Here is a 25,689-nt window from a genome sequence, read left to right on the forward strand (position 1 = left end):
AGCCTTGGAGTCTTTTTTCGTTGGGGGTGTTACTTGGAACCCTGATAGTAGATTTGACTTTTTGGTTTTCAAAGGGAAGTTCCTATTAAAACATTCCCTATGTCCCAATATGTTGTGGTGTTTCAGGACTTTGTTAAGATTTCTGAATTTTTTGTATTTCCTAGGTCGGAGAGAAAGGGAGACTTCTTAGTAGAAAGGCTATTAACAGATATTGACAGATTTGGGTCTAGTATTAAGAAGCTCAGCTTGACTGGTGGTAGCCTATTGTGGTTATTTTTCACTGGGGAATCCTAGGAAAATGAAGTCTGCCAAATAATTTTTAAATTATTTCCCCTCCTAGTTTGGAATGTCCTAACTGCAATACTATGAATATGCTTGTGGTTAAAATGAGCTTTGGTGTGGCTTATAACACATTGATGAAAAGATGACAAAGCTAACTGATATTGTCATGCATGTGGTATGGATACAAGGCCTTTCAGTCCTGCAGTTATATTCCTTTTTAGGATCTTTGGCCTGCCACACACACTATCTTATTTCATTAGTGTAGCAATTGGGAGGGGGAATAGAAAGGAATAGAATTGTGGAATGTGTTGTTGTCATTCTTTTCTAGAAGCCCAAGATCATCTTTTGTCTCTGCATCTCTGCATCTGACCGGAACTAGATGGGTGGAAATGCCAGCATGGGCGAAGAAGGTTGGACCATGTGATGGATTTATGGGTGTGGGGATAGGATCATGAACTTTCAACTGGGTGGAATCCCAGGAAGCTTTTAGATTAGGGATTCGACAGTTTGTGCCAACATGTCTGTCTTATTAAATTGGAACTTTAAGGATAGCTCTGCCTTGGACTCTGCATGAGTCCAAGGCAGAGCTAATTCTGCATGATATTTGGAAAGCTGACATTGAGACTGGTAGCCCAGGATACCCTTTCTTTCACTTGTTAAAATATACTCATCTAGTAACAATAATGTTACTGGAAACTACACTAGGTTTTCTTTGCCTTGCAGCAAATTTTTTTAAAAAATCCCCAAAAATTGCAAACTGAGCCAATACATGTATCATAATATTATTTTTTCAAAATATACATATGCAATCAGGTCAATTGAAGATATAGTAAGGTGTGTTGTTGTTAGTTGCGAAGTCGTGTCTGACCCATCACGACCCTATGGACAACGTTCCTCCAGGCCTTCCTGTCCTCTACTGTCCTCTGGAGTCCATCCAAGCTCACTCCTACTGCTTCAGTGACTCCATCCAGCCACCTCATTCTCTGTTGTCCCATTCTTCTTCTGCCCTCAATCTTTCCCAGCATTAGGCTCTTCTCCAGTGAGTCAAGGGCATCAAAAGACAAAAAGATAAGATGTAGTCTACTACAAAATCATAAAGAAATCTATCTACATGGTTGCTTAGAACTGTTACCAACTTGATGGCACATAATAAATTTAAAGGAGATGAAAACCAAGGATTTAAAAGAAAAGACTCTATGGTTTCTTCTCCAAACTCTCATAACTTTAACCTTGGACTGTCTACTGTCAATCTCACCCCATTCCTAAGAGGTCTGTAAGGTTGGTGCGCATAAGCGCATCAATGTTCCTACCAGCCCTGTCCTAATGTTTCTTTTTATTCATATCCATTTCATGTATCCAAAATCATGTTTATAGATATATATGTTGTCTAATACATGCTTGATGAAATTTAAAAAAAAACATTGATTTTCAACATAAGGATAAAGTCTTTTATTTTTAAGAGATAAAATTATTAATATTACTATAAATAATATTTATAGTAATACCATAAAACTTGAATGAAGGTAGACTAATCTTGTGGGGTTAACCATGAACAAAAGGGCTAAAATGGGTATCAGAAAATATGAATTGGTTTCATTGAGATTGTTATGAGACCATATGAAAATAGAGGCTACTAGTTTGGTACCAGAATATTTATTTATTTTTCAATTTTGACTTATGGTTGTCACAAGTGAGGAAACCTTAAGTGATTTACAGTGTGTCTACAAACAATACAATAAAATGCCCACATTATAATAAACAAAAAAATGACAATATAAGAAAATCAGCAAAACATCCATACACAAAATAAAATGAAGCAGTCAGCAACTAACATATGAACAAATTTAGAACCCATACAATCAATGGTGAGATTGCATATCTGAAATGCTCTCTGGAAAGATAATCAGCCGCCAGGTGAGTCAGCAGTCAGGTGGATGATTTATTGGCTCATTTGATGAAGGATTGAAAGAATGGATATGTGGTTCATTAGAAGTTCTCAATGTGGGAACAAACTGCATTATTCGGTGAGAAATAGGCATGGGGTGAGGTGGGGGTTAAGTAGGCAAAGAAGAAAAAAGGAAGAAGTGAAAGGAACTAGAATGAATATTTCAGGAAGAGAAAGTATAAGCCCTGTATGAAAAGCTGTTAGAAAATAATCTCCCAATAAAGTGAATAAATGGAAAGTGGATGCCAGAAAAGAGGAAATTGAAGTAGTGTGGAACAGTGCCATGTATTTTCTTACAGTGTCACAGAACCTAAGAGTATTATGAAATATGAAAAGTTTGATACATATGAAATGAAAAAGACTATGGATTGTGGAATGAGGGGAAAAAATGTCCGCCAGTCAATGACTGAAGCAAAAAAAATAAAAAATAGATGAAGATATGCTGTAGATCTGGATAGCACTTTGGATTTGAAAGTAAAAGCTGTATTGGAGAGCTTTGGAATGTCCATATAAGATCCATTTATAGCAAGAGTAAAATCAACTTACCTTTGCTATCACTTTGCAAATGTGAGTACACATACAATTTGCTTGTTTAATTGGAAGCAAATCTCACTGTATGTTGGGGTGAGTTCCAAAGGACCACTTGTCTTAAATGAAGCATCAAGCAAAGCACCCCCACTCCATCTCACTGGGCTAAAAAAATGAAGAAGCTGAACAGAAGGTTTGGGGTGGTTTTTTTCATACAAAGTGGCTTTTGTGCATGATTACCCAACATCTTGATTTTGAAATCTTCCCCTGTGTGCCCCGCTGCCTCCCCCAAGTGTCTTGAACTTGCATCTGGTGCTACCTGTGGCGGGTGCGTCCCCTTTAAAGATTCCCCTGCTCTCAAAGGATTTGAATGATGACATCATCTTATTCTGCATTCCTCCCAGGTGAAGGAATCCATTCTTGGAAAAGTCATATTGCAATCTCCCTCTTTTTTCTCATTGTTGGAGAAAAGATAAAGGTGCATCTCTTTCGTTAGCTGCTAATTGTTGGCTTTTGGGAGACATTTCTTTTATGCTAATTTTAATCAGCATTTTGAACTTTTTAATACTGTTTGTGTTTAAAATTTTTGTTAGCCACTTTGAATGTTCACCAAAGCAGAAAGGCCGATATTACTGAAATACTGTAAATGCACAGCAGCTGTTTCTTTGAGGCAAAGCTGCTGCTTTGTCCAGAAAAGCACTGAGCACAGTCTGCTTGTCTGCATGCCATGTGGCTCCTTCCCAGATCACTGAACACAGCAGTATTTACTTTTGAATAAACACGGAGAAGTTTGCACTGTAAAAAAAAAATCTGCCTAGGAAACTAATTTCAGTTTTTTTTTTCTTGGCACCTTGGTTAGCTCCCTGCAGAAATCAGACTCAGGCATTTTTAGATTTTTTTAAAAAAATACACTGATTAAGAGAGAGTTGGCCAGCATCTCTGTTGTTCACATGGTTTTCCAGATCAAATATGGAAGAGCATCTAGAGATCCTACATTAATTTCACTGCTATCCAGTAGCAAAATGGTCAGTTTTGATGCACATCCTTTTCTATTTTAATTAATAACTAAAAGTAGAGCTAGCTACTTAAGTAGCTACAGTATAGAATTAGCACTTACAAATGGAAAATAAATAAATCTAAGCCTGCCACATCCTCAAAAGGAATAAAATGTTTGGCCCCTAACATTTCCTAGCTCCTATTCAAATGTTGCTTTAGGCTGTATTTCTAGGGGGGAAAAGGGTTTCTAATGTTTCATCTTTAATGAAAAGTTTGAACTGCCTATATACTTGGCAAATCTTACATGCTTTTATATGAATAGCATATCAAGGTATATATTTCCATGCATTATAAAAGATTACATAGTTTAGTAAGCTATACAATCAGACTGATAAAAACTCCTGCAATGCTTTATGTATAAAACAGTCACTGTAAAGAGAAGTATTTAGTCACAATTAGGTATGGATATTTCATGCTGTTGTATGACTATAACTAAAAAGAAGAGGAACTTTACATGCTAATATTCATTGTCACAAAAATGGTTGCTGCCTCATTATAGTGAAAGATGTCTCTCATTTTCTTAATAAATAACATAAGGTTGAATGAGCCATAGGGCTGGTTTTCATATCAATACTGATTTCACTTGGATATCCAATGCATATATTATTCGTTCTGCCATTCCCCCCTCCCCCCGGATCAAAATGTAATGTTCTGTATTATTCCTCATGAATTTTTCCCATTTCTAATTCCAAGAGGAAGAAGTAAAAATGTATGAAACTTCAGCAAAAGATAGGTCATTTAAAGATAACCTTATTTTAATGTACTGTAAATAACAAGCATTTGTGCAATAAACTCTGTAAAGTCTAAATAAACAAAACAAAACTTTGCTAATCATATTAGCAGAAAAGCAACAGTACTGGTCAATGAATATATTGAAATATTATAGAAAAAACATTTTAAAGTTTATTACAAAATAAAGCTCAGAATAACACTGATGTTCCCAGACCTCAATCCTGAAGAATAATGTGCCCTAACATATCTGAGTTTGCACATATGGAAAGGGAAGGTGGAGGTGGCCTTGGACTTATATCCTACTACAAATCATCCCCTTTGCAGCTGCTCATGGAACTTTTCCTACCATGAAGAGCTACTACCCTGATCCAATTCTCTCCTCTACAATGTTTAAAATAAAAAAGGAGAGAGAGGAAGGGAGAGAGGGGGGGGGATGGAGAGAGGGAAGGAATGAGAGGGAGGGAGGGAGGGAGAGACAGAGAGACAGAGAGAGAGAAAGTTCCTACTGAGGGATGCACTTCTCTATGTAGTTTGGCATTGAACACATGTACAATTCTAAAATAGACTGTTCAATTTGCGTCTCTGGGTTTGTGTGTATGTCCCTTCGAGTCAGCATTGACTCCTGGGGGCTACCTGGAATTTTCCTGGCAAGATTTTAGAAGTGGTTTGCCCTTGCTGCTTCCTAGGGCTGAGAGACAGTGACTGGTCCAATGTCACTCAACTGGCTTTGAGCCTCAGGTGGGGCTAGAAGTCATAGTCTCCTAGTTTCTAACCTGGCGCCTTAATCACTAGATCAACTGGCTTTCACCTGAATCATACCCTCCAAATATGTTCCCAGAATTCCTAGTAGCCTTGAATTGTGCTGGCGAAGAATTCTAATTCATATATTGAGACACCATCAAATTGGAAGCAGCAGTTTTAAAAGCGTGCTACAGCAATAAATGTTCTCATTATGAATTTCCTACGTTTCAAACCATGTCAGAGCTATGAACATGTGCTGAAAAACATTTCCTCATATGAGAATATTTTAACTGGCAAAGTGCAGGGTGGAAACAGATTTGCTCCTCTAGGTTAAAAATCAATCTTTTATCAACAGCTAAGTTAGGAAAGCTTTGGATTCATTAGAGGCAAAATTTCAGCACTGCTGTGCCAAGCAACAAACTTGGAAGATACCTGAATTAATTTGTTTTAACTGAAAGCCTCGCCAGACTAGAAGAGAAAGTTAGAAAATTAAAGTTTGGACCCATAAAGAAAAATGTCATAGCAGAAGTGAAGGTAAGAAACATCCATAGGGAAAACCAGAATACTAGTTACAAGACAGGTTCCTGTAAAAAGATCCATGTCTATCTATATATATAATGGTATATTTATCTTCTGCAATTAACTCCAAGACAACAGCATGCAATTGTTAAACTAAGTTTCAAGTCTGGGACCTGGCACACACAATATATACTATGGTGACATTTACGGCACCAAGTATGTGCTGCTACTTCCTCTTTCAGTACCTGGCTGACATCCATTCCAAGCCCGTTGTTTTCTAAATCTTGTCATCTAAAATAAATACCAAAAATTGAAAACTAGTATGACTAAAAACAAAAGCCTGAACCTCAGTCATAACCTAAGAATGTCTAATAAAACATTCTTTTTGAGACTGTTTGAATGTGAATCTCTCCTTTATAATGACTATAAGGGCATTAAAGTAAGTGTTAGCACTGATGATGTTACATAATTTGGGTAATGAAATGTCTGCAAGAAAAGAACCAAGCTCAGAGAGCACCAAGGACCCCTCAAACCATTAGTTGATTAGAAGAAATATTTGAGGCTGTCCAAGAGACTCATGGGAATCATGCATGGACCACAAGGAATGCTGCATCATTTCCCAGCAACATGGTGCATCTTTTTCTGAATTTTCACACAGCACTTGTTCAGCACTTGAACAAAAGATACTCTTGCAATGGAGTTAAAACTGCTATGGTTAATAATTAATTTTTGCTTTATTCATTTGGAAGATCTTTTAGGTGGTGTCTGCTTCTAGCACAACAGTACTAGGCCTTTGATTTCATCACCCCAAAAACCACACTTGCCCACAAGGGGAATTCAGCAACACAATACATAGATCAATGGAAAGATATGGAAATGATTGGAAAGTTGCCTGCTTCAGAGGTTTTCAGGCATGCTGCTGAGTTTCAGAGATCCCTTGGACATATCAGTGTTCAGAGTTGAAAGGGCAATGTTCTCATATAACTTTTGAGATTCAAAGCATTTGAGGTGGTGAAGCAAAACAACCGCATCTTTCTGAAAATTCTTGTTGAGGAATCCATAAAAGATGGGATTGACACACGTGGAGATCATGGCTATCAAATGGCACAAAGTAAAGACCACGTTGTGGTGGCAATGCATCAAGGTTTCATAATTCCAGTCAAACACAATGTTAAATATGTGCAGAGGCAACCAGCAGGCACCAAAGGTCACAACAATTGAAACTAAAATAACATTAATCCTCCTGCTTTCATTTAGCCTGCTCCCATTCTCCCTTACCTTATCCACTCTACTGTACCGCCTCTGCAGGTACACAAATATTTTTAGGTAACAAATGAAAATGAATCCTAGTGGAAGGAAGTACTGGAAAACTAACATGGTGGTGGTGAAGCCTAGCTGCCCTTCAATGGACGGCCACACCTCAAAGCAGATCATTTTGCTGACGTAGCTCTCACCAAGAGAAGAGAGATTTTTTAGGGGATCCTCAGAAACTTGATAGAATATCAAGAAGGGAGTGGATATTATTAGAGCAAATGCCCAAATGAAGACAATTCCCCAGAACGCATGTGAAACATTGGGCTTCCAACCACGGGGGTTCACGATTAACTGATGCCTCTCAACTGCAATTAACACAAGTGAAGATGTAGAAACGGAGACAGACATACTTTGCGCAAAAGCAGTTATTTTACACATTGCCTCCCCAAAAACCCAGTAATCCATCCAGGTATATGCAACTGTAAAAGGAATGCACATGACACAAATGACGATGTCAGATACGGAAAGATTGGCAATCAAAACGTTGGTCACATTTTGACTTTGTTTTTGTTTCTTGATGATGACAATTAGGCAAAGGTTGCCCAGAAGTCCGACCAGCATGACCACAGCATACGCTATGATGAGCAACAAGAATAGAAGGAGAGATGGCTGGCAGGATTCAAAGTGCACAAACTGTGACTTACTGCTGTTTGCCACAGATGAATCCGTGTTGGGTTCTGGAGTGGTTTTATCCATCATGAAGTACCTGTAAAACCACAACACAATTAAGAGTGAATCATCCTTATTTTATCTTTATAGATTTAAGAGCCCCCCCCCTTCAGTATAAGTGACCTAGAGAAGAGATTTTAAATTCAGAAGTTTAATAGTCCAATTTGGCTTAAAACAAGGAAACAAAAAGCACCTACTTAGACAAAAAGTTAATGCAAGTAATCAGTAGTAGCTCCAATGCATAGATTCTCATGTGAAATATCAAACTGCACATTCTTATACCCTGTTTCCCCGAATATAAGACTTCCCTGGATAATAAGCCCAATTGGATTTTTGAGCACAAAAATATTGCAACGTGGCAGCAGCCACGAGATGACTATGCTCACCATCCCCTGCACCTCAAAAATAATAAGGCCAAACACTTATTTTGGGGGTCAAAAGAAAATAAGACCCTGTGTTATTTTTGGGGAAACACTGTAGTCAGATAACTGACATTGTCAAGGTGGTGACAAAGCTGTGTACACGAACAGAATTCAGCAAAAAGAGTCATATGTGTAGAGTCCAATACCCAAAATTGGCTGTGTTTCGAGTTACTGTATTATAAAAGATTGGGCAGATCCTATAGCTATTATCTTATTTTTATGTTTTGTTTAAAATCATGGCTCATGTTAATATTTATGTATTTAGGAAAGTATAAGCCATTATTTAAAAAGGGTTTTCTATATTCTCTTCTCCTTATCTTATAAAATTATTTGATTCCCAATTCTTTTTTGCAAAACAAACTCCAAAATTATACTTTCTCACTTTCTGCATTGGAAGAAAACATTGATACAGGCAAACATTACAGAAACTGTAATACAGAATGGAAATAACCAGTGGGATACAGTAATCTCTGGATAGAACATCTAGAAAAGATAGTGGAATGATGAGCAGGGAAAAAAAAATACAATGGCTGAAGTCTTTTGGAGGCACAGAGCCTTGGATAAGGAGCTTAAGAACTGAAGCATCTAACAGATGGAACAACCAGCTTGCACTATTCTCTAAGGGAGCCAATTTTTTACATATATCTGACCTAACTGCCCATGTATTCTCATGTGTATTCTTTAACCAATTGTTAGAGATACCTTCTTATCCTAAGAGCTGTGAGTTCTGGTCATTAAAAGGTTATTAGAAAGCTGAAAAAATGCAACCAATGCAAACACAGAGCAAACAATATAGTTAGAAAGATATAGTATCTCCCTTAAGATGAAATAGTTCAGCAACTAGAGCTTTTAAGCGTGGATCAAAGAAATCTAAGGGGAGAGATGATGAAGCTATATCATGATCAGAATATTTGGATAGAAATGCCCCCCCTCAACTCTCACATTAGAACTCTGAATCATTTCTTGATATTAAATGCAAATACATCAGAGACTAATAGAAGGAAATTCTTCTCTTTTTTAAAACACAGAATATTTGTTCAACATTTCTCCTATGGAAATTTCATAATACATACTGACCCCTGACCCCACTGATGGCTTCTCCAGCATGCAGACTGCTTGGAATTTGAACAAGCTTAGATTTGATACTTGCAGCCTGAGAGGTTTGGGTGTGCAGCTGAAACTATTTCAAAACCTTCCCTACAAGTAAGTTGTTTCCAAGGTTAAAAGTAGGCACCATTGAAACTTGTGATTGCATTTGGGTATTTTTTTTCCTTAAAAAATAATAATAATCTGGTTGTGTTCTAGAATAAAACTAATGACATGGGGGAAGAAGGGTTGATTTTTCCCTTATTCTAATCTGACAAGTTGCTTCACCAAAACTGCTATTTTTAAGAACAATTTGGTGCCCTAGTTGTTATTCAACCAGAAGCCTTCAAGTGAGTAGTTGTCTGCTGGAAGCAGCGTGGATTCTCTTCTTCTTGAGGATGGAAAAATGGCAGGATAGAAATAATTGTTGTAAAACTTTTTGAAGTGTTGGCTCGAGGAAGGAACCAAGGGAAGAACACAATATCTCTCCTTCAAGTAGCCAAATGCCTTAGACCAGTGTTTCTCAACCTTGGCAACTTGTGTGGACTTCAACTCCCAGAAATCACCAGCCAGAAATTGTTGGTTGGGCAATTATGGGAGTTGAAGCCCACACATCTTCAAATTCCGAAGGTTGAGAAACACTGTCTTAGATGGTGTTACATTGTTTATAAGTTCACATATATCAGTGGTTACCACAAAGGGTGTAGTAGTTAGGAGACTGAATCCAGCTCTAGATCAGAAAACACTTGCTCTGAAGGTGTAGTCTAGCTTTAACAAATTTCTTTACATTATCAGAAAAAACGAGGGTGAGTGCGAACACTGCAGTGGTTGGTTTTTAAAATGCATCTAGGTCCTAGGAAGAAGTACAAGAGACCCTGCTGAGAAAAATTTGGGAAGTGTAATGTGGCTTTATCCTGGATGGTAGAGTTTAGATTTTTACTCTTCTGCAAGTCACTGAAAATTATGGATGTAAAAAAGAACATTTAATGAAAGTTAATTGACTTAGAGAATTGTATGATAAAGTGAATAGGTCTGAACTATGGAATGTGTTGCATGATATGGAGTTGAAAGTTGTTTGTTAACTGTGATAACAGTAGTGTATGAGGGAGGTAAACCTTACATGACAATAAATGGAAAGTTTAGTGAATAATTCAACACTGAGTAGGAAGTAAGACAAGGATGTATAGATATCATCTTGGTTCAGTAATGTATTATGGACAAATGTATTAGGACAGTAGCAATATTAGAATCTGAATGGTTTCCAGTGAATGTTAGGCAGATTGTATAATGGAAAGAGGAGAATGGATAAATGGATAAAACTTTGATAAATTATAAGACCACAGTTTGATTTTAAAAAGTATAGAAGAAGGAAAGAAGATCAAATACATGAAATTGTGAATCTTAGTAGCATGTTTAATAAAGTTGCAAAAATTGTGAAATTTTAAGGAATGCAAATACCTTAAAGGGTAGTGGGGAATATGCAGTCTGTTGCAATGAATGAATCTTTGTTGAAAGACGCAAAAATAGTTACGTATAAAAGCATATTTCTGCTCATTATTTTTTTACATGGAAGTGGGAACTGGGTCGAATGCAGTGTACTAGATTATTTAAAAAGCTTGTGTGATAAAAAAGAAAAGAAAGTTTTAAGAGTAATTGGCTGCTGAATGAAAGTGGATTGAATAGAAAAGTAAATGACCCTATTAATTTCTTTGGTTTATGAATTCACACTTGTTGCGCTTTGTATAGCACTTTCTTGAAAAAGGTATGATTGATGTGTCTATGTTTCTCTCTCTCTGTGTGTGTATGTGTATGTACCTGTATGTATGTGTGTATCTCTCTTTCTCTCCGTGTGTGTATATAGGTATACTGTAAAACAGTGGTCCCAACCTTTGCGGCTTGGTGGTCCAGCTGGAGGGGGGGGAGAGGGGAACCAGGTTGCACAAATGGCAGCCCAGCGCATGTTCAGCTTGACTTGCACAAATGATGGCCCGTTGTGCACGCAGCTTGATTTGTGCAAAAAGTGGGCCAGCATGTCCGTGCACGGCCCGGTTCCGAATAGGCCACAGTAGTGGGCCCCAGGTTGGGGATTGGGGACCCTTGCTGTAAAACACATTGATGGAAAACAGACTTCATAAATTTATAGGAGTCAGAATTAATTAGTCTTGTCACTTTCAGTAAATATCATATTATTAAAAATTAAAGCTAGGATGGAGGAACAAGCAAACTACCTAAAAATTAAAAGGAAATACAAATTAAAATGTTCATTCTCCTCTTTTCCTTTTTGGCCAATTATTCATGGACTGCATTTCACATTATCAATGTTAAGTTTCACAAGTGGTTTTGTCTCTGCTGGGAATTTTTTTCTTTGCATGGTGTGGGCAAAAATAATTAGGGAGAACTGAAAACATAATATGGACACTATAATATACGACATTCCAACATACATACCGATAGGTAGAAAAAGGTGAAGGGGAAATCCTATAATACAAAACACTGCAGGGTCATAGCTATGCTTTCAGTAGCCCTATCATTCTTCCCCCCATCCCCCACCAAATAGAACAAAGCTACATCGAAAGAGGCTTTATTTTTTCAATTGTTTGTTTTTTAAATATTATTTCCAATTCCCAGGTGTACTCAGAAGCTTCTTACCTGCAAACCTAGTACTTGGGGTGACCTAATAGCTCATCAGCTGCCCTCCAGATGGATGAATCAACTCACCAGGTACTCCAGGAGAGAATGCAGTCTCTTCATATTGTTCTCTGTCCTGCTTTCTCTCTTCCTCTCCAATGAACTATACATTTTCTTCCACCTAAACCTTCACTCTGGGTCTCTTTTTGTTTTTTCTTCCTATCATATGTATTTGCAGAGCCTGAGATAGGTATATTAACTTCTGTTCAGATTGTGAGTTTTCAGTGAAATAACCCAGCTCCTTTATTGCGGCAATTGATTTTATTGAGATACTTTTAAATGATGTTTCTGTGCTTCTTTTTGGCAACAAGATTGCCAAATTGGTTTAAACTTAATAGAAATCAAAATTCATTAAAGAAACAATTCAATTCAATAAAAAGGGCCAAACATTTTACCCCTATTCATGCCACTACTGTTTGGAACCAGAAGGCCCCCAAACCCCAGAGACGCTCAGTGTGGCTGGGGTTCAGATAAAGCCTGTGTTCCCCTTCTAAACCCTTACAGCCTCTGGGACAAGATGTCAATCACATCTTACTTTGCCAGAGATAGAATCCCATCTGAAAGAAATTCAGATAATCTGCTTCATACAAGGCCAACTGAAGCGGCCTTGAAATGAAAATTGTCCAGTATTGTGAGATCCAGCAATGGCTTGAAGAGGGGACAAAGCAATACGTCCTTAAGTTGTGTGTGTGTGTGTAACAGCCTCCTCTCCCAAAGAAGAATTAACCATTTCTTGGATCCGACCAAATACAGACACACCTCTCCCTGGGGAGCCTTAATTAGCCAGGCATGCATGGATCTAAGCAGCTGGTGGATCTCAGTCATTAGGACCCTGTCCACTTCCTCAGGTGCAACAGATCAAAACTGATCATAGATAACTGGATAAGATCATCAACCTGGGATGTGTACCAAAGTAGGTATCCAACTTGGAATGAATGTAATTTCATCTGAAAGAATCTCTGCAAATTCCACTGCATAGTTTTACACATAGATCTCCAAGTACCCATTCCATAAAAAAGGCCAGTGGTTGGCTTATATGTAGACGTTATAAGAGGAGAAAACTATTGCTATCCTTATTGCCGTAAGGTAGTCTAAATAGTGGTTCTTATCCATGTTTGGTCAAGACCATTCTTTGTTATCCTTCAGCATTGATCTAGACATATATTTTCTCATTTAAACTCTTTCAGTTTCTCTGTCAACCACAGGGAGAGGTGGGATCCATGAGAGGAGAGATATCCCATGAGTGCAATCTGATCCAAACCTAAGCTGTTCTCTCATTCCAAGTGTCAGATAAGACTTTGGTCAGAACATGCAGCAGACCCCCAGGAATAACCTGAAGCTCCCTCTAGAAGCCATCAGGGTCCATCAATCAATGGGGCAGATCAATCTAATAGATTTTGCCTCCCTGTGACAGAGGGCAGCATCAGACAATCTCATAGTCAAATGATGTATTCTGACCAGTAGGTGAGATGCACCAAGAACACCCTCAATTCCAGATCACGTTGCCACTGCTCCAACAAGAAAATCAAATCAGGGTATGACCCAGTGACGTGGAGTCAGGGGAGGCAGGGCCTCACCACTGTCATCATTAAAAGAAAAAAAAATTAAAAGGAAAAAGGCTGAGGTAGTTGCTGCCAGAGTCACAGTGGATGACTCTGCTTGGTGCTTAATTGTTTAAAAAAGCCTCTAAAAAGTGCCCTCTACAGGAGGAGGCAGGAGAACCACGAGCCTCATTTAGTCTATCTTTATGATTATCAAGCAGAGTTAAGCAAGGGTTAAAAGCCGAAAAATTCCTTATGTAGATGAGGCACGTGGTTATCTCGCCTCTTCCTGTAGAGGGCACTTTTTAAGAGGCTTTTTTAAACAGTTAAGCAGAGTCATCCATTGGTGACTCTGACAGCAGCTAATCCAGCCTGACTTCAGCAGCTCTTGCCTTTTTCCTTTTATGTTTTTACATTTTCATCATGGCAGACAAGAGCAGAGTTGAAATCCTCTGTGAAACAGCAGGAAAAGGTATGTGGGTCGGAGGGAGGGGGAAGTATTCAAAATTAATGTAATTTTTGTATTATTGTAAGTAATTTGTGTGTGTGTGTGTGTGTGTGGTTTACCCGCCTCTGCTGGCCCGCGGGCTGGCACTTTTTTTTTATGTAGGAGTCGGACATAGCAGCAGGCAGGCTTTTGGACATAGCAGCAGGGCAGGCACGCTTTTGGACATTGCGCCGGAGCAGCCAAAAGCCTCTTTCTTGACAGCGGGCAAAAGACGCTTTCTTTCTTTTTGCCTCACCAGACATAAACCTCACCGCACGTCACTGGTATGACCAGTGTCCCATGTCAAGTCCTGAATGATGACCATGAACTTTCAACCACTTCAGACTCGAACTTCCAAGGAAAGCAAATTGAAGAACCCCAGGATCAAAAGCCTGGAGAGCTCCACTGCCAATCTCAGACTGAGCAGAGGAGCTTAGGTAGGGAGGTTGCTAACTCAGCAGGAAACTGGTACAGAAGAAATAATCCCAACTGATTGCCAACTAATATGCAGCTTGAAGTGATTCATTTTTGATGACTCAACATTTAGTACAAATAATCAGCACAATCAATGAGTGTTGAACATGCATGCATTATCTAGCCTTATGAATCAAGCACATTTATTTTATTTCTAGAATTGAAGGCTGTCCAACCGCAAATGATTCTGGAGTCATGTCTCCATAGTATTGTAAAACTGCACTACTTTTTAGATCATATGATCACTAAATCAAAGCTTAACTATTCAAGGCTAAACAGAAGGGAAAATATGGTGGCTACTGCAATGGGACTTTGAGGAACTTTACGCCTCGGAGTTTTCTTTCATTTGGGGATATTTGTTATTTGGAACCCTGACATTATTCTCTTTTTGTTTCCAAGGATCCAGACATTACACCTATAAGCATGTAATAGAAGCCAGCTTTTTTCCTTTTAAGATTAATTGCTTAAGGAAGGATTAATATAGAATGGGGTGCATAAGCCTTTCTGCATCTAACACCTCCAATATGGATGGCAATACAAGAGATACCACTGTATTATCCAGATACCACTGGATGCAAGAAGTTCAAGTTTTTAGTTTTAACTTCCCTGTTATGTAATGGTAATCTAGATTTTTGCAAACCAGATATAATAGCTCTATCCTTTTTTATATATATGAGAAAGGACTTTCTGTGCACGTACAATGCAAAGGAGCATAATAATCTAATTCTTGGATAACAGTCCTTTCTAGTAGAATAAAACCAATTCCATAATCTTCAAGATAGGCATTGGATAGAATAAGGACAGATCAAAGGGCAAGGTAGAGTTGATATCAGCAATCTTCTCCCCTTCTTCATATATGCAGAGAGGTGTAGCTATTGTATTTGCGAACAAAATATTAAACCTCAGACTCCCTTCTGCTTTGTATATTGGTTTTGCTAGCCTCGATGCCACAAGAACATTCAAAATTATGGCATATAAATACATAATTCATATCAGTGATTAAATAATGACTTTAGAGGAAGGAAGGGTGACGTATGATCAGCAAATAGAATGAAAATGAGAACATTTGTTCAAATACAAATTCATTTTCCTGGACTTTTTATACTAGAATTCATGTAGTTTTGCACTTTGCTTGCATTAATTTATAGCAAATTTTTGTTCTATTTTCTTGTTTACTTTTTATCATTGTTACATTTGAACACTGTCTTTTTATTCCATTTTCTTATAAACCTATACATTATTATAATGTATATATATTATATATATATATGTCTGTCTGTCTGTCTGTCTGTCTGTCTGTCTCTCTCTCTCTCTCTCTCTCTCTCTCTCTCTCTCTCTCTCTCTCTCTCTCTCTCTATATATATATATATATATATATATATATATATATATATATATATATATACTGTATATGTGTGTGTATGTATGTATATAATCTCTCTTTGTGTTGTCTGTATGTATATGTTTCTCAACTTATTATTTGTAATAAACTTTGAAAAAGATAATGGTTGTCTGATTTTACATATAAATGTGCCTAGGAGTTGTCATCATCAATTACAGCCTTGAAATTACTTACTTCAGAAGTAATGCTGAGATTCTGAGCTTCCACTATAATTAGTTATCAGATATGTATGACATCTTAGAGCCATCTTATTCAGTAGCAGCTGAAGATCAAAAAAAGAGAAGTTAAGCCATTAAAGAACATAAGAAAGAGAGAAACACGGTTATAACTTCTTGCATCAAATATGAGGGACACCAACTCCTTCCTCTGAGTCCTGTTTTTCTAATACTTATGAATTTTGATATGAACAAACACTGCCATACTTTTGAAATACATTTTCCAAAATTAATTAGAAGAATCAATATCTTTATTCCTTTCTTAGAATACGGAGAGTGGCATCAATTATAGTTTTCTTCACCTAGTGTTAAACCGATGAAGAATATAGAACAACTTGCTGGTAAGTTAGATATTAATACAATTCCCATCTCTATATAGAACAATATTGGGTATATCTAACCCAGACAATATATTATATTGTACTATTGTGCAAGGTAAAAAATATAGCATATAGTTTTCATTCAAACAGCTAAAAATTAATAATACCATTTCCCAAAAGAATAATTTCCAAATGAAGCAATGCAATAGTTAAATTGTAATCATTTCAGAATATGTATGTTTTACAAAGCATATCTAGCAACCTAGAAACAATAATTAATATTTCAGTCATTAAAAAACTTTCCATCTCCCTCTTTCACCTGTAACTTACATGTCAGGAGCAGTTCCATGAAGCTTGCCAGGGGGAAAGAAATATCACAGGATTGAATGTAGATCAAGACACAGAGAAAAGCAAAACACTCATAACTTACCTCCTAGGAAGTTCAAATGGAATGTCTCCACTGGTTTGCTGGATCTTTTCTTTTTTTCTTCCTTTTCATAATAAATATCAAAAATAGTATAATTGGGGGCTAAGAGAGATCAGTGGTAATGAGGACTTTGCAAGCTGCCAGAGGTGAAGCTTTCTCAGTTCTCCGCAAATTAATCGATTAAGACATTCTAGTGACAAATTGAAATGCCCCACGGAGGAGAAGCTGAGCAATAAAGCCAGCTCTGGAGTCTGAGAGGAGAGGAAAGCAAAGGAGGAGGGCAGATGACAGAAGAGACCAGTAGCCATGGGGACCACATTTGTTATTAATGTTTTTCCAAACATCATCTTGCAACCTGATTTGGACTTATCTATTTCACAGCACATTTGTTTACTTTAAAAAAAAAACAAATTATGCTGGATTGAAACGTGTAAATATTTACAAATGGCTCACTGTTCATTATAGAATGTGATAGTGTTTAAATATGAACCTAGACTGCTTATGAACAAGAGACTGCTTATTTTGGCTCTTTTTTGAGGGACTTTTGGAGGCATAATGTTCCCTCCCTCCCACCCTCTTTATAGACTTATATATAAAATGTTGAAATTTACTGGGTTTTACTCAAACTGATTTCTGAGTCATGTAATATATTTCTGCCATTTGTAGCCTGCAAACATTCATTCATTCTTATGCTGTACAATCCTTTGAACATCCATATCTGCTTTGTGTACATTATCTTAGCAAATTTTGTATTGGTGCTTTAACGGAAGTGGGTTATTATCTATGTACTAAAAGAAAGTTGGAGGTCATTTTTGTTATAAATTTGTTAGATGTGTTTTTTGTCACAATTCCTTTTCCCCTTTCCTTGTTTATTGGTTTTTATTTTAATGTTGAAATTTAATAAATATATTATTTATAAAAAAAGGGAGTAACCTGTCCGTACCACAAAGAGCTACTTAATTATTCTGTCAATGTATGAAAAATCTGTGTACATATACATCATGGCTAAGCAATCCATAACTTGCAAGCTATATATACCCTGCCCAATGCTATTAGGCTAAGGTGTGGCCCCCTGGAACTCCTTTTACATTTGCCACCCAAAAACTTGGAGGTGTCCATGCTGCTCCATTTCCAAGTTGTTTGGTAACAGATGCTCTAGAATAGGTTAAAAAATACCTGCATAAATTAAACTATCAAACTTGTCCTAGATATGAACTCAAGACTCAGGATTGACATTTATATTAAGTTAAACTCAGAAGTAGTTTAAATTGTTTGCTTCTGTTGCTTTTTTTCAAATATTTTGTTTAATGACAAAATAGACTGAATTTTAATTCTGAACAGTTAACCTTTTTACTTTAAAGGAAAAAAAAATGATAGCAAACATAAATATATTTTGCTTCCTTCAATGGTTTTCTTTTGGATTTTTAAAAGATTTGTAATTGGCTAAGGGAACATTTATGCACACTAGTTATTTGTGCATGTATGTGAAAAAATGAGTGTGCATGTGAGATAGACAAAACAGTGTGTTTACGTGTGTAAGACAGATATTGGGTTGAAAAAAACTATATCCCTGTTGTTTGGTTTTGAAGATGCTATGTGTTGTGTTAGGTGCCAAAATAGCACATAAGGCAATATAAGACTAACATCTCTGGAAAAATCAGTAACAGCTAGCTCAATAAATCCTATGTTCATCATATTCCCGGGCCAACAGCCACTTAAAAATACAGCCTATAAAAAGAGATACTTTGTGATATGGAGTATCATTGTTTTACTCATTTTCTATTGAAAACAGCTTCCACATGTAGGTTTTTTCTCAGGGCTATATTAATGTGATTCTTCCAGTTCTTGAGACAAGGGGAAAAAAAGTATGCTAAAATACTTTGCACTATCCTTACTTTGCTAAGCCTTGTCCTGTCTCAGGTACAAGACCATAATATGGTGTTGTCCATACACTTTTAATGTGGAAGAATTTAATGGAAACAATTTATAGATTTCCCCAACTTTGTTTGCTCTCTCACTAAATATCATTAACTGGCAGAAAAAAAAACATCCACCAGTCATTCTGTTTAAAGTGGGTTGGGAAGGAGATGTTGACAGATGGCCAGACCAGTGGGTTTAGCCACCATGCTCTGGTTGTAATGAGACTTATTTTGATTTACCCCAAATTAATTTGAATTGTCTTGATGATTTTAATGAACCAGACTCTCTGCAGAAAAGAGAAACAGTTTGCAAGTTGCTGTTTCCAAATGGCCATTTTTGTAACAGTGGAAAATACCGTAATACAACAAAAACATGGCTGTTAATTTGAGGCAACCTATTTGTTGGCGTTTCAAAGCATTTATCATTGAAAGCTACCATCCAACTAAACATTGGGAGTAAGTCTCTTTTAGGCCCTTGGAGGATGGGCTTCAGAAGTAAAAATATGACCGTTTCAACATAGGTAGGTTCCTTCCCATTTAAAACATGAAATCCTCTGCATGCCTATTCAGAGGTAAACTGAGACTAGAGGAGGTTTCTCATTGATTTTAAGAGGAATCTTTTAACATTGCATGTATCATGTATCATTGGTATTTTAAGCTACCCTATAAAATTAGCATGTGTACTTGCAGCATTTTGAATACTTATTGATTCCCCCAAATAAGTAATTTCTCTGCTTAGTTTTATGGATGAACAACCAGGTTAACAATGAAATTAGATCAGGATCTTTTAGAAGAGATGACTAATTTCTGAACTGCAGTTTGTAATGCTGTGTACAATGTGCTTTTAAGTGCTATTTCCTACAACTAAATTAGAATATACACTTACTATATATGTATAATTAGATAGATCCCAAGTATAAGTAAAGTTAAATCCCTAACTTATATGTAATGTTAGCTATATGTTAATCATATGTAATTATGTCCTCCATGCTCTCTATATGGGTTATGTTTGTTAAAAAGGTTAATGAATAGCAGAATTATGTTTGCATTATTTGAATTTTCATGGTACGGCACTTTTAATTGCTGAGTAAAAGTCGATGCAAGGAGCCTTTAGCACTAAGTAAACATGGACTAATTGCTGAATAGGAGTAAAGACTGTGGCTTTATTAGGGAGCTAATAAGAATAAGCTAATAATAACACGATAAGAAAATATTGTGAGTGTATTGTAGATAAAATCTTGCAAAACAGAATGAATGCAATATGGTAGATAACAGGTAATTTACTTCTCTCAAATGACAGTAAAGGTGAATTTGCATTTCAGAAACAGGCAACATCTTCAGCATTGTCTGTGGAGATTTTCAGTCATCCAGGTCATAGTTGTCTCAGATTTGTTTTTTTAATCTTCAAAAGGAAATTGGACTGTTTTTTCTTTATTTTCTTCTTTTCTCTTCTTTCTACTTCTTCCTCAAAGAAAAAACAATCTAATTGCCTTCTGAAGAAGAAAAATCACTTTTGAGACATCTTCGGCATTATGTTCTTAGTATTCCATTTCTACTTCACACAGATATGCACATGGAATGCCCAAATTCAAAATGGTAATATATAATTTAAATCAGACTTGTACTATAATTGTTTGTTTTTGGCACTAAACTGCACGGTAAATATTTTAAGTAATGGTAGAGGCAGTTATCTTTTACTCTATTCCTTTTTTCAGCACCTTTTGTTAGAAATACCGTATATTACACTGATGGAAACATTTGGAGATCTCCTTGTCCATAAAAGTCTTATCCTAAATTCTCTTATCTAATGTTCAATTTATTGATACCATCCACAATGAAATAGTTGATAGTCACCCAGCTAACATCAAGATTCATTTAGCCTAATTTCCCAGAAGTGTACTTTTCAGAACAATGACTTAACTAGTAATTCATAAGCCATTATTTGCCAGAGCAGAAATTTCCAAATCACTTAGCTTTATTAGGCTTTTAATCATATTGCTGAAGTCCTCAAATCTTAGCTTCCTGCTGGTTTGAGAAGCATAGAAATCCAAAACTGGAATGAACTTCACTGAGCTTTTGTTTTTTAAGCTGAGTTTATTTTTGCAGGTAATATTGATAGCAGAAAAACAGATCTAGGAACTGACAGTAATAAATAAATAAACCTGTTACCAATTGTGGCATTATACAATTAACCAATGTCACTTTTGTATGTTATCATGATTATTTTAGGATTAGATATAAAATAATTATGAGTGTAACAGCTTTCTGAGTAGCATGTGTAAACTTTGAATATCATTTCTCCCACTGAAATTCATAGTCTCCATAATGTTATGGACATTGAACTATAACGTTCTTATAGTTAGTCTCTTAGTGGTTTTATACAAATGGAAAATCATAGAATAAAAAGAACCATAACTATTATGAGCAGAGCAAAAATCCCCTATAATCATATTCTAGAACTATTTAAGTATAAATGGACGCTTGCAACATAATTCCTCCATATCTTAACTAGATATTCAATCCAGCAGGCGGTCATGCTGCCAAAGGCTCTCTTCATCTAGATCATGGCTGTCAAATTTGCGGACTGCTGGCCGAATGCATTATATGCTTGCCACGCCCACGCTTGGTTTAGCAAAGGGGCAAACTTCTCATTATATCACGTGACACCACCGTGATGCTGTGAGTTTGATACCCCCAACATAGATTATCCAACAGGGTAGTTTCTGTTAAAAAACTAAAGCCAAAACTAAACTAAAAAGGATCTAATAAATCAGACTCATCCAAGAGGAGCTGGACAAATTACTTACTCATGTTGGCAACTACAGTTGATTTGTGTCCATTTCCCCTTTTTAAAAGAAATTGGAACTTTTTAAAAAGAGGATAAAAGGCAGTCTGTGCCTTTTTAAAAATGCATTTCATTTGTTAACCATCTTCAAGAATACATATTATTTTTTAATACTACTCTGCCACCATGTGGTTCCAAATTTTTACTTTTGTAAAATATAACAAGCAGAAAAATGTAACATACTTTAGATGTAAATTATTCAAAAGTCAATGGAATGTGTTGCATCTTTATGTAAAATCATGTGGTAAAAGAATTGCACCCTTGCTATTTGGTTACCATGGGAATTTACAAAATGGCACAAAACATTATAATAATATAAAATTGTGGCAATTTTCAAAGAATGGGTCTGTTGGAAGAAAAATCCATCTGGTTCAGTTCAAAGCTGGGAGAAAGGCATTGGAAATAAAATGGAGAGTAGACGCTGATTAGAAAGAAAGGTTCCATTTATTGATGAAGCAAAACTACCAACCACATGTGATTTTGGGACAGCTGAAAAAATGGAGTTGAGAATGGGTGGGTCTTCTTTTGGGCTTTATATTTGATCTTCCTGTTCCTGTGTAAGAACATGTCCTTTAATATTCCACTGGCTGTTGTCAGATTCCTATGGAGCTGTCATGCCACAACATATAACTTCATATACTGTTGTTGCTCTCTAGCCCCATCTAGTGGCTGAAGAGACAAATATGCCCCAACTATATTGTTTGAAGCTGAACCTGCCATCAACCCACACTCTCAAACCAAGTGCACACTGGGAAATCAGACTCCATTTCCTAACTTGGAGAAGGCAGAAGCACAAAGAAGCAGCCATCTTAATCTGTGGCATATGGTCATCCAAGGACGAATCCACATCTCACACACAGAGCATCGCTGGTGAGAGTCAAACTGCTTGTATTTATTAATTGTTCTGTTCAGCAGTAACTTAATACTGTCTATCTTATATTTGATTCTCACTGTATGTATCCCTATTTTCTTCAGTTTCACTGTATCCTGTTCTCCCAATAAGGCATTCAGATCTACACAAATGGTCCGTTTTATTGGAGGATAGGTGGGTTTAGCTGCATGTCAAGCTGCACACAGACTAACATGTAGTGGGGACAGAAGAGTGAAACAGCGGCTACCCAGCAAGTGGGATCCAGGGTAAAGACTATACAGAGACCTGCTACTCTGCCACTGCAGGTACCTGCATATGGCCATACAGCAGTCTCTAGCACCACCAGAAGACACCATGTCACAGATGGTGTCACAGCAGAAGTTAAAGCCTTAGAGAGAGCAATGTGCTTGACCCAGAAGCTGAACCCCAAGATCTTCTGCAATGCACCTCAGAGTACGTCTATCAGCACTCCAGGCCAAACAGCAATGCCCATCTCAATAGGGAAGACAATCTTCAAGTAGCTAAGTTGGAAGGGGACTTTCAAGGACTTGCATTCCTTGACACAGCCAGAGGTGTCAACCCATTATACAAAAGTTACCCTATAACTTACAAGAGCAGTGGATCGCCCATGGCTCAAAAAAAAGAGAGCACAATGTTCCATTTCTTCCCTTCTGTTTTTGTGGACTTCATGTGCCAACAAACTAAAACAAGAAATGACCCTAGCTTTGACTTCACATTGTCATGTGCTGCACCTTCAGAATGTAATCCTTGCAAGTCTCCAGTAGCAGTCCACAAAACTAATTCCCTTCACAGGTCTGCCAGATCCTATCATATAGAAATGGAGAGCAGAGATCCTGGTAAACAGTGTCCTCTACATCAGAAGTCACATTATCTCCTAAAATGCAAAGCCTTCAGGGAGAAGTCCATAGAAGATCGCAAAGCTTTCCTGAAAGTGAACAATATCGGCTACAAGTGCTGCTCATCAGTTTCCCACCTTGCCAACGACTGTAAGGTAAAATGTATGGAATGTGGCAGCACAGGCCATAACACAGCCTTACACCCAGGGCCAGCACCAGTGGCAATGAGCTCGGCATGGAGGAAGAACACACTGCTACAACCACAGCAGAAATCAACACAAAATGCACAGAGGACTGCAAAGAGATTGCAGATGGCAAGTCCTGCTCCAAAATCTGTTTAATCAGAGTCTACCCAACAGGACAAAGAGATGAATCCATTACGCTTTAAGCCATTCTAGACGACCAAAGTAACAGGTCTTTAGCCAGCTCAACCTTCTTTGATGCCTTTGGCATTAAAGGCCCCAGCACTCCATATTCCTTTTAAACTTGTGCAGGAATTGTGGAGACGGTGGGGAGAAGAGTATCTGGTTATTAAGTCGAGTCAGTAGATCAGTGGTCGGTTGCAGGCAGTATGCCCCAGTACGGGCATACCGGAGCCTGCCTGGAGCACCGGGTACTGTTCCGGTACGGTGCTCTGAAGGGCGCACCTGCCCGCCTGAGCTCCTTACCTGTCCTTTAAGCCTTTGGCGCTTCCACGCATGGCCCCTGCGTGATGCTCCGCCGAGCAGCTGGAGCATCGCAGAGGCTTGCGGAGGCATCACAGGCAGGTATGACGCATGTGTGTGCTGCCTGTGTGTGTGGGCGCGACAAGCACGTCCATGTGGGCAATGCCGGGCCCGTTCCAACTGTACCGGTTGGAACGGGATCTGGAACCCGCCACTGCAGTAGATGGGAAAACATGCCTGACTTTACCAACTCTTATCAAATACAACCAGATCTCTGACCATAGGTCTGAAATCCCTACACCAAATGCAGCGATTCATCACCCACATTTGAACCGCATAGCACATCTGATACCAGAGCTCGATCCTCAGGCTCAGATAGTCTTGTTCCTAAGGAGAGATATTTTATGAGTCCACAAAGTGACAGCTTGAATCAATGTTCTCCACAATGCCCCCTACACTCAGAAATTAGATCTAAGGTGGGACATTATAGGAGATGTCTGTTTATGTTTCCATGCACAAACCAATCTCCATTGGCAGGATGCTAACAAGCACATTGGAGAATAGACATCCTTTTATCTTTCAGCCATGCCACAACCAACTCCTCTTAAAGGAACTACCACACATTTCCCATTTGCCTTGTCCTTTCATAGGCTCCTTTAGTGACAACCTTGCCTGTGACAGTGACCAAGGCCTTTTGAGGTGCACAATCTTTCACAGAAGATGGTAATCAGGTGGCAGCATCTACTGAGTACAAACTCCCTTTAGAAAAGACAGGGCAGGGATTAGTCCAAGTTACCTCTCTTCCCTTCAAACCACAGAGAAGACATCTGCCTAACAATAGAGAACAAGTGCTGAAGCACTTCTTTTCCCTTAAACATAATTTCCAAAGAAAGCCAGAAATGAGAGACCACTTCTTTTCCTTTATAGGGAAAAATTTTTGAGAATGGTCATGCAGAAATAGCTCCCTCTCTTAAAGACTATGAGGAGCGCTGGTACCTACCACTATTTGGGGTATATCACCCTAAAAAGCCAGGTCAGATTAGAGTAATATTTTACTCTATTGCCAAATTTGAAGGTCTTTCCTTAAATGATCTTCTCCTGTCAGGTCCAGAGACCTCAATAAAAAACTTCTAGGAGTGCTCTTGTAATTTCGCAGAGACTGTTGCCTTTGCAGATGTCATTCAACAAATGTCCCGTTGCTTCTTTGTCAGAAAGGAACACAGAAATTTCTTAAGATTTCTTTGGTTCAAGGACAATGATCCCCCCAAAGACATCATAGAGTACCATATGAAAGTATACATCTTTGGCAACAGACCTTTCCCTGCAGTCGCTATCTATGGGCTCATACATTCTGCCAAAGATGAGTCAGAGTATGGCTCTGATGCCAGACAATTCATAGAAAAGGACTTCTATGTAGATGATTGTTTAAAACTGATGCCTTCAAACGAGTCTGCATTTAGTCTCCCCAAAAGAGCACAGGAAATGCTTGCCTGTTCAAATCTCAGGCTTCATAAAATTGCTTCCAACAGTAAAAAGGTTATGAAGACTACTTTAACGATCTAAGAGACTTAGATTGAGGGACAGATTCTCTATCAGTCCAATGCAGTCTTGGTCTTCTTGGGACTTGAGAACTGATCCCTTTACCTTCCAAGTAAGTACAGAAGAAAAACCTTTCACTCGTAGA

General features: G+C 37.8%; 1 protein-coding gene across 1 annotated transcript; it reads right to left on the minus strand.

Annotated features, from left to right (window-relative positions):
• Nucleotides 1–5,029: 5,029 nt before the first annotated feature.
• Nucleotides 5,030–17,040, minus strand: LOC106538121 (neuropeptide Y receptor type 6). The gene is made up of 3 exons (XM_014052524.2): nucleotides 16,752–17,040; nucleotides 16,061–16,148; nucleotides 5,030–7,823 (listed from the first exon to the last, which is right to left on the minus strand). Exon 3 carries the CDS (start codon nucleotides 7,814–7,816, stop codon nucleotides 6,701–6,703), a length of 1,116 nt encoding a protein of 371 aa, XP_013907999.1. The 5' UTR covers nucleotides 7,817–7,823; nucleotides 16,061–16,148; nucleotides 16,752–17,040; the 3' UTR covers nucleotides 5,030–6,700.
• Between the last annotated feature and the right edge of the window lie 8,649 nt (nucleotides 17,041–25,689).

The sequence above is a fragment of the Thamnophis sirtalis genome, unplaced genomic scaffold (assembly GCF_051295495.1).
Source record: "Thamnophis sirtalis isolate CommonGarterSnake01/CBP01778 unplaced genomic scaffold, rThaSir2_p1.2 scaffold_3, whole genome shotgun sequence".
NCBI lineage: Eukaryota > Metazoa > Chordata > Lepidosauria > Squamata > Natricidae > Thamnophis > Thamnophis sirtalis.

Coding starts and splice junctions, on each gene's coding strand:
- LOC106538121 (XM_014052524.2), bottom strand. CDS start 7,816: ATGATGGATAAAACCACTCCAGAACCCAACACGGATTCATCTGTGGCA.